This window comes from Mixophyes fleayi, chromosome 1, assembly GCF_038048845.1.
Source record: "Mixophyes fleayi isolate aMixFle1 chromosome 1, aMixFle1.hap1, whole genome shotgun sequence".
Lineage (NCBI taxonomy): Eukaryota > Metazoa > Chordata > Amphibia > Anura > Limnodynastidae > Mixophyes > Mixophyes fleayi.
Genome location: NC_134402.1, coordinates 188,555,994 through 188,566,248, shown reverse-complemented (window position 1 = coordinate 188,566,248; position 10,255 = coordinate 188,555,994). Strand labels below are relative to the sequence as shown.

At 40.1% G+C, this 10,255-nt stretch overlaps 1 protein-coding gene across 2 annotated transcripts in view; it reads right to left on the bottom strand.

Annotated features, from left to right (window-relative positions):
* Nucleotides 1–526: 526 nt before the first annotated feature.
* Nucleotides 527–10,255, bottom strand: part of CAPS (calcyphosine) — a 36,055-nt gene continuing 26,326 nt past the window's right edge. The window contains exons 3-5 of one of the 2 annotated variants that reach the window (XM_075204654.1): nt 9,275–9,482; nt 3,380–3,589; nt 527–3,149 (exon numbers count right to left, since the gene is read on the bottom strand). In XM_075204654.1, the coding sequence (XP_075060755.1) occupies nt 3,048–3,149; nt 3,380–3,589; nt 9,275–9,482 (520 nt within the window). In that variant the 3' untranslated portion in view covers nt 527–3,047. The remainder of the gene's footprint in view (nt 3,150–3,379; nt 3,590–9,274; nt 9,483–10,255) is intronic. The other variant, XM_075204655.1, reaches the window with a different exon arrangement.

Sequence of the window (10,255 nt, the reverse complement as noted above, 5' to 3'; positions counted from 1 at the left end):
CTAAGCAGTGTCTTACACGTGTTACATTTAATGCATTTATAATTTTGGATCTATAAGTAAAGGCATTCCCTTTTGTAAACGATACAAATATTTCTAACAGAGATAGTTTCCAGAAGGTGTAAATCAAGTGCATAGTAATTCAGAAGAATGGACTTATGTATGGAATCTTCTATGTAATAATTCAGTGCCATGAATTTCAGTATTTTATAGTAGGGGAGGGGCTATGGTGACAAATCCCCCCCCCCCCCTCCCAACAAGGATCCAGGAGTTTGCCTACTCTTCTGGGAGTCTGGGGGGCTCCCCGAAATTCTGGAGCCTCCCGGAAATTCTGGAAGGGTAGGTAAGTTTAAAATAAGCAATATAGTAAATCAATGTGAAAAGTCAGTATAATATCTGGTTGTATATGAAGAGGTGTAAGGCCTCTTCCTGAAAACTGTGTGCAGTTCTGAAGGCCCTATTCCCGTGAAGACAATAATAAAACTCTTTCTGTAACTAGCAAATTCATATTTTTTGACTTGGAAACATGTTTTGATGCTGTTATTTATTTCTTTAATAATTTTCTTTAAAATTTAAATATCGATTATACATTTATCAAAACAATATAAAAACAGTTGAAGTATAATAGCGCATTTTATTACCACCACCTTCATTTTTACTGTGTTTTTCTACCATTGTTTTGATCTTTGTTCACAATCTGGAATATTTTCAAAAGTACAGTAGACCACATATAATCATAGATTAAATAACCCAAAGCTAGAAAAGACAAACTTACAAGGAGTCCACCACAATTTCTTTAGAGGAAGTACTTGCTGGTGGCATACAAACAGATATATATTTGAAAAGATTTAACTCCATATTTTTGGAGTATTTTACATTATTTTAAAATCAGTTTCATTATGGCGTGGGAGTATTTCTAAACCATTTCTTCTGTACTTCACTTTTTTAGAATTGTAAATGTTTTTGTCCTGCACTGAGCTCCCATTTGTTGAATCATGAGATATTCTGTGTACTTTGAAGGCATATTCAAGAGACATAATCAAATGTTACATTGTAAGGGGTTTTGTGCAGATAGATATATAATCTTTATGATTCAGTGTTTTCATGTATACTAAACAATTAAATGTTTTTTGCTGTTTTGTAAAAAACGAAACCATCATTCACATTCCACAGTAAGGGGGGATTCAATTGGCCACGTTCATTTTAAAAGTAACGCGGCCTGCGCATTATTATGGTTATTACGTTAATAGTGCGCATAATTACCTTTATTATGGTAGTTTTAACGCTGACCTTCTGCTCGCAGCTCAGGGAGCTGCGAGCAGAAAGCCGGGTTAATATTACCGTAATAACGGTAATATCTTTAATGCGGCGATACTTCGATGGGAATTGAATTCCCCCTAAGAGTTTTCCGTGTAATGAAAAACAATTTAAAATTTGTGATATAAAAAAACCTGTGTCACTGTAACTCAGTGTTTTTCAAGCTGTAGCAAGTATCCACTCAAACAAGCTGTCAGGTGTTCAGAGACATTGCTACATTCTCAAGGGCTGGCCCCACAGCAAATTTACCACACTCATAATCCTTCCTACCATACACACAGGGCCTGATTCATTAAGGAATGCAAAGTGAAAGTAAATTGCATTTTTTGTTAAACAGACAGAAATTGCACGCACATACACCCATATTCAAGTACAAGTGAATCTGAAGAAGTGTTTCCAGTTGAATACAGATCTAAGTACGATCTGCCTATACGCCACTTGCCATATGCAGACAGACACAACACTCTGCAGGTTACGCACAATGCAATAGTCTCATCAGAACGCACAGAAAAAACCCCATTAAATACATTCACACCTGTTAATAATATAGTCATTAATAAAAATACATTGCGAAAAATGGTTTGTGTTTTTTTTCATTATTTGTTACATGAAATACATTTATCAGAATTTTATGAATATATGTTCTAGCATGTATACGTGACAGTCATCGCTGTCGGTGAGCACTTACACCTGTCCTGTAGCTGGTGCAAAAGATATGGTTAACAAACACAAACCTGAGAGTTGCCCAGAACTTGAATCGGATGAATGTGCGTGTGCTTGATCTCGGCACGCCTTTACTGTACATTGACTATGTGTATATGCCCCTTTCAGCCCTTCAAATCGGATGCTTTCAGAAGTGTAATTTGCATCTGCAGATGAATTGCATGCACTTGTGTTCACGGGCATATAATCCGTTTAGTCTGGTTTTTGAGCATGCACAGAGCAATTTTATGCAAAATGCAGAATGTTGCGGGACTTATGTTCCTTAATGAATCAGGCCCACAAAGTATAACGTTATGATTGACACTAAATACAGAGAACATTGTTGTTTATTATAACTATATTGTTGTTGGAGTGGTGCAACAATTTAAATATATAAAATACATTGTTATAAATCATTGTAAAAAGTATAAATAAAGGATAGGTCCATCTTTGTGGATTTGCTTATTTTGGGGTTAAAAGTGCAAAATGGTCCCAGAGGGTTTACTTTGCAAATATAACCCTTATACTATATCTAAGTGAAGTAGAGGAGTGTCACTATCATATTTGTTGCAGCCCAGGGCCTGGGTATATGCAGCCTTCTGTCTATGTCTGGCCTCCACCGACACAGCAGCAGAATGAACTGGGTAGTGTGAAATCAATTTAACATTTTGCTGATGCTTTGGTTATATTGACTGCTGGGCATAGAGAGAGAGAGTGTATTTTATGACCCCCTGCATTTTTAAAAGCTGCATGACAATGATATATTAGGTGACTGTACCAACAGTAAGATGTAGGATAGGGGTGATGTATGCAAAATAGAAAAGTTCACAAAGGTGGAATTATCTTTTAAAATAATTTTCAAAATGTGCCGGGTCACTGAGTCGCAAGACTGGGATCTTGGTGCCAGGGCCTAGCAATGCCCCTCCATGTGCAGAATTAGTTCAATGTGGTGTATTTCTCTAGGATCTAGTTGTTTTTTTTTACATGTTAAGATTGCTTTATTTAGTGGTGAAGTAAGTAAGAGTACAGATTTAAATTTTCCACTCATGCTTCATCATAACGACAAAGTAAGCATCACTGTCTATGGAAGCGCTGACCCCACTGTAATAATTCAGGAATTCTTCTGCTGTCACCTGCATAAAAAAGACAATATGTGATTAGAACTCACAAACTTGCTGGAGGCACAAACATGTTGTCCTCTCAGTTGCTTGAAGAAGGTGAGCAACACTTTGAATCATAAGCCACCAAATAAGAAATATCTATCGTATGACTGGAAGGCAAGATTAGAGTATTATAAGTAGTCGTCAGCTTACAAATTTAATATATATGAGTGTGTGTGTGTGTGTGTGTTTTTTGATCATACCTGTCCATCCTTGTTGTTCGGTGAATCAAAGTTGTCCAGGAAATGTTGGAACACTTGTCTCTCATTCCACTCTCCATTCTGGTACTTCTGGTGAAATTTTGGGTTGTAAACACCCTTGAGGTCTTCAATAGTAATCAGTCCATCACCTGTCTTGTCCATTTTATGAAAAGCCTCTAGTATGACTTGTCTGCGAGCATTAGACATTGGAGGCTGTGAAGACAGAATATACACTCATTGATATTACAGTTCTCTTGTTTAGAAAATACCCACATGTAGCAATTAGTGGGTATACCTCCCCTGTACTACCACTTTTACCTTATAATCACCACCAGGGGAGGAACTTTACTCAAATTACTACATGAAGTTTCTGGTGAATACTACTAAACAGGATATTTCCTAAAGTGGATATTATGAGAAATGTCATTTTTTCATCTTTTAAAATAAAAACTACAGAATAAATAGTGTACCAACGTCTCCTATATATCTTGATAGCCTTTTGTTCCAGAAATGTTTACTTAAGCATTCATATTTTTCTGTGTCTACCAGCTCTCTGGTGTCTGCATGTCCTCCTCTATGTCAGGGATATTCAAATAAAATAGGAGGAAGAAAACATGATGGGAGTAACTTTGGGAAGTGGATTGGAAAGATTATCACAAAAATGCCATTCTGTATTAAGATGTGTTTGACTAGGCTCAAAGCATATTTATGTTATCATTCCTCATCTGTGTAGGTTGTTATAAAGTGGACGGGGATAACTGTATCTAATCATTGTAATGTTCACAGCAGAACAGAATATTTCAGGTGATCAGTGTGCTGAGGTACTAACCTGACCACTTGTGTGATTGTTAGGTACGATACAGTTGCGTGTGACTGAGACGATATGATGATGCGCATAAGGGAATGCAAGACACAGACACTAGTTAGCTATTGAAAGCAGCAGGTTATCCCAGCAGAGCAGAATGGTGATATGAGACTCTTTTCAAACTGATGTGAGAAATTTGGTGTATCGAATGCACATCTATATGAAACACGGTAAACAGGGACCAGGGGCTGTCACCTGTGGTGAGGTGAGTCTGCAGAGTTTCCATGTGGCCAGAACATATATATATGTATATACAATCTGTTGATGCCAGTACCTATTATTTGTGAGCTGGAAAGGATTATAGTAAGGTGCTATATCCTTCTGATCAGGTAAGAGCCTGTTGCAAGGAGTCTGTGTAATAAGGATGGAGATTTCTACAAAAGGGTTATGGGTAGGTTAATTGTGGACAAGGGCCTGGGCAATGTGACTGTTACTATGTGTAATGTGTGATGGGGCTGATGGGATGTGCAGTGTATCTAAAGTCCTACCATCTTAATCCAACTTTCAGCTTGAGTACCTATTATGTTTGGGTTTTTTTTGTCCATATATAAATGACTTTGCAATGAGTGGAACTATAAAGTCACTGTAGCAAATCAAACATAGAAATATATAATTTGACGGCAGATAAGAACCGCTTGGCCTATCTAGTCTGCCCATTTTTTTTATTAACCTATGGTACCTTAAACCATATTTGATAATTTATTCTTTATAAGGCTATTCTTATGTCTATCCCAAGCATGTTTAAATTGCTCTACTGTATTAGCCTCTACCACATCTGATGGGAGGCTATTCCACTTATTCACTGCCTTTTCTGTGAAGCAGTTTTTCCTTAAATTTCCTCTGAACCCTTTTCCCTCCAGTTTCAGTGCATGTCCTCATGTTCTAGTACTTCTCTTCCTTTGGAGAATGTTTCCCTCCTGTACCTTGTTCAAACCTTTGATATATTTTAAAGTTTCTATCGTGTCCCCCTTTCCCTTCTCTGCTCCAAACTGTATTTATATCGTTCTGGAGATATGGCCTCCAGAATTGAACACAGTTTTCAAGATGAGGCCATACCAATGACCTATACAGTGTCATTATTACTTCTTTCTTTCTGCTATTGATTCCTCTCCCTATACAACCAAGCACCTGACTTGCCTTACTCATTGCTTTGTTACATTGCTTACCTGCCTTTAAGTCACCTGAAATAGTGACTCCTAGATCCCTTTCCTCTTCAGTAGTTTCCATTATTATGCCATTAATACTATATTTAGCCTTTGGATTTTTGAGACCCAAGTGCATGATTTTGCATTTTTTGGCATTAAACTGTAGTTGCCACTCTCTTGACCATTCCTCTAGTCTACCTAGATCACCAATCATTTGTTTTACCCCTCCTGGTGTGTCTACCCTGTTGCATATCTTTGTTTCATCTGCAAAAAGGCATACTTTCCCTTCAATACCATTTGCAATGTCTCCAATAAAAATATTAAAAATCACTGGTCCAAGTACAGATCCTTGGGGTACTCCACTAGTAACCTGTGAATGTACTCCAATTGCTCCAATTACTATAACGCTCTGTTTTCTATCCTGCAACCAAGATCTTATCCATTCAACCATTTTAGAATCCAATCCCAAGCTTTCAAGTTTATTTAACAGTCTGTGATGTAGGACAGTGTCAAAAGCTTTACTAAAATCTGTTAGGGCTGACAGCAAATATCATAACCTTGTAGAACAGGCAGGAGAGGTCTTCACCTATAGCAGCCGCCTTTCCCATAGAGCTGGACGCAGTTTATAATATTACTGCAGCGCAGGCGAGGGCCTGATAGTAGATAGTATCGGAGTCCAGAAACAGGCCGAGGTCAGAGGGGCAACAGCAGGCAGCAGAGTGAAGTCAAGGCCGGCAGAAAGCAACGTATCCGGAAAACAGGCAGAGGTCAGGGTCACAGGCAATCCAACAAAGTCCAGTAAGCAAGCCAGTGGCCGTACAACAAAGAACTATCCAGAATAACGCAGGAGAATGGAGCATGTGTAAGTCCTCACTGCCTTAAGTAGTGATGTGGACCGATCACCTGCAGAATGCACAGCTGAACCATTCCCCAATCAGCCATAGGCTGCACGAACACACTAGGGCGGCCAGCCGTTGAGCCGCAGCTTGTGACAAAATCTAGATAAGCTACATCTACATTGATTTATCCACTTTCAGTTTTGAGGGCTCTGTTAGGTCCTTCTCCTTTGTAAATGTACTTGTATCTAGCTCATGAGTATACTTGCAACTTCACTGTGGCCCCTTCCATGCTCTTTCTGTAGTGAACACTGAGCAAAAATAATGATTAAGATGATCTGCTATTACCTTGTCTCTCTCAACAAGACCCTCACTCTCTGTATTTAGTCTTATTATTCCTCCTTTTGTTCTCTCCTTTCACTTCTATACCTAAAAAAAAGTTTTGCCCCCTTTACCTACTGACTGGCCCATTTTCTCTTCAGATTGTGCCTTTGCACATCTGATTACCTTCTTAGCCTCCTTCTGTCTAGCAAGATACCCCTCTTTGTCTTCATTATTCTGAGTCTGCTTATATTCCTTAAAGGCCATCTTTTTTTTCTTTCACAATACTTGCTACTTCTTTTGCAAACCACACTGGCTTCCTTGTTCTTGTACTTTTCTTAACCCTTTTGATACAAAGGTCTGTTGCTTTGAGTATTGCACTTTTGAATTTTTTCCCACCTCTCCTGCACTTCTTTCAAGTTTTTCCACTCTACACTCTGCCACACATTTTCCCATCTCTACAAAATCAGCCTTCCTAAAATCTAACACCTTTGCTTTTGTGTGGTATGAGTTGGTCTCAGTCCTTCTCGCTTCTCGGCCTTTTGGCTAAGATCAAGTGAGTACCTGTCTGAGTAAGGCCTCGCCCACCTGAAAAGACCATGGGAAAACTTGGTCTGGCCAGAAGGCCGGTAGCTGGAACGCCTGAGTTCAAAAAGTGCCCCTGGAGTGGTGACCCAGGGGTGCCGGAAATCACTTGAGGTTTTGTCACCCTCACTTGACACGATGGCACAGCGCACAATCTCACTTCCAGCTACCACCACCTTTTCTTGCTCTGGCCTTTTGGCTGGGCAGGAACAATTTTTAACATCTCGGCCGAAAGGCTGGGGCCGTTATACACGGCACTATTTATTTTCTACACCGTTTTGTCACTTTGGCTTATATTTATGTTTTTTGCTCACTTGGATTGGATGGGTTTGCGGCATCCCTTATCGGTCCGATCCCCTGATGATCTAGGGGAGGTGGTGTGGTCCCAGTGGCTCCCATCTCCCTTAACCCCTCTGAGGTCTCCCCTTCCAGGGGGAGGCAGAAGAACTGGTGCCAAGGGGTAAAACCCTTGGCAAAAGGGACCCCCTAGCCTTGCGGCGAAGGGGGTCTGAAGACCCTTGCCCCTTAAGGGTCCTTATGGATCCGGGGGTCGGGGATCAAGGGACCCGCAACCTTGTGCACGTTTTTTATTTGGGTTTTCTCACTTATTTTTTCGAGCACTAGGACACGAAAGCACGCTTAAGGCTTTCAATAAAAAAAAATAAAAAATGAGTTGGTCTCAGTTTTTATACTAAACCATACTGCTTGATGATTTCTGGATCCTAGGTTCTCGCCCACATTTACATCAGATATTCTTTCAGCATTTGTAAGAAATAAGTATAATCAGTGCATAAGAAATAGTCCCAGAGCTACAGCAACCAGTACCCAATTGATACAATAATATATTCACAGGCTAACCAGCCTCTGTTTAAACAGTCTAACTCAATGATTCTTTTAAAATTATAAGTACATTTGAACACATCACAGCGCACTGCCGGGTCCAGAGGGGGGCGATCGGGGCAATCACCCCCCCCCCCCCCCTAGCAGCAATCTTCATCCCATTAAATTGTGGTGGAGAGGTCTGATCATCTGGGAAAAGGGGTAGGACCAACCGGGACTAACTAATCCGAGTAAATGAGGAGCGTGGCTATGCAAAATTGCCTCGCCTAAAAAAAAGTCAAGGTCTTCCCATGTAACAGGGCTAGCCCAACCAATAGTTAATCATGGTATTAAAAGCAAATCAGAGCATTGCTATATTTACAGGGTTAATCAAGCCTATAGCCAATTAGTTAGAATATCTTGGATTGGAATATCAGGGATTGGAAAAGTATAACCAGTCTAAACATAAACATGATCTTAGGGTTGGCGATGGTACATTTCTCTGGGAATTCCTTGCTGCACAGGTGCACAGCCATATCCACTCTGTAAATATCTTAAATGTTTAGCCAGCTCCCAGCTGGTAGAGAAGAGGTCTCATACTATACTTATAATGGGACACATGTTGCACTTTCAACTTGTACTTTCTTGGTTTCCAATTTTATTAAAAAACACACAAATGTGCCACATGTAATATAGGCAGTACTGATATTCCATAACTCCCATTTAATCCATTAATTAGGCTAAACTGAACAGTAGAAAAATTTAAACTATTTTTTAAAACTTTTTATTTTCAGACCGTACCATAGATGCATGACAACATGGAATCCCAGTGAGAGAAAGGTGAGAATATATAACATTGTCCGCAATGTACTTGGTTCAGTGACATAAACAACAGGTAAACATTGCATGGAGCACAGGGTGATCATGTAGTGCCCCGTGGTCATGACTGCTATACTTGTACTAAAGACCTGTAGCAACACTGGTGGGTGCTGTAGTCTACACGGGGAAAGGTGTGGTGTGGTTTTATTTTTATAGATGATAGAGGGGGCAATGTTCATTACTAATCAGGCAATACCAGAAACAGAAGATTGATGAAGGTTAAACCAGAGGATGCAAACATTTTTCTGATTAAAATGGGTGAGTCTAAACTTTTTTTCCTATTCACTGCAAATCTATACTAGGCTGCACTTGGTAAAGCAGGTCCACAGTAGGGGATACTTGATGAAACTTTACAGACATAAGAGGGTACAATATAATAAAGGTTTGAGAATCTCAGATCTAATTAGTGTAGCAAATTTCACTAATACCTATAGTTCTCAGTTCTTACCCTGATAGAGTTGAGGAATTCATCAAAGTTGATGGTCCCGTTTCCATTTGTGTCAAATTGCTGGAAAATTTCTTGCACTTCTTCTGGCTGCAGGAGCACTCCATAGTTCTGGAGCCCTTTGGAGAATTCTTCTAGATCCAAAGAATTACTGTAGTTATCATCCATGATACGAAAAGCCCTGTATTTTGATACAGAGGAAAAGGAATGACTAGGAAAAGGAGCAGTTACTCTTAACTGAGTTTTCCAGTTGCAAAGAATATGATTATCAGATACAATACAGGATATATATCCTGTATATCCCATTGGAGCTTACAGTCTAAATTCCCTAACATACACACACACACACACACAAATAGAGAGAGGGACTAAGGTCAATTTGATAGCAGCCAATTAACCTACTAGTATGTTTTTGGAGTGTGGGAGGAAACTGGAGCACCCGGAGGAAACCCACGCAAACACGGGGAGAACATACAAACTCCACACAGATAAGACCATGGTGGGGTTTTTTCTAGAAAAAATGTACCCAAGTGACCTTATGCAACATGGTGGCTAAGAACAGCAGTGAAAACGCCAGCTCCACAGTAACCATAACCATTGGGAGTGGCCATTCACCCCCAGTGCCCAAGACCCTGGGGATCCTACCCACCTTACCCTGGCTTTGCACAGGGTGGTGGTGTGCACTTCAGCTGCAACTTAAAGGAGGTGTTTCCATGACTTGGATATCCAACAGCATTGTGACCCTATCTTTCCCTAAATTACTTTTTAGGCACCTTTGACACTCTCTTCCCCTAGACGCAGCCCCTACTCCCATGCACCATTGCTAGCCCACTCACTCAGGACAACAATCCAACAAGAACCCCACAGAGCACGATATCATAGTCTGGTGAAGGGAGTGTTTTCCATAAGGCATCCTGTTATTGGCTGAGAGGCTCAAGGGCTCGGATCAGTCAGATGCAGAAAACTACATCTTGGCAACTCTGC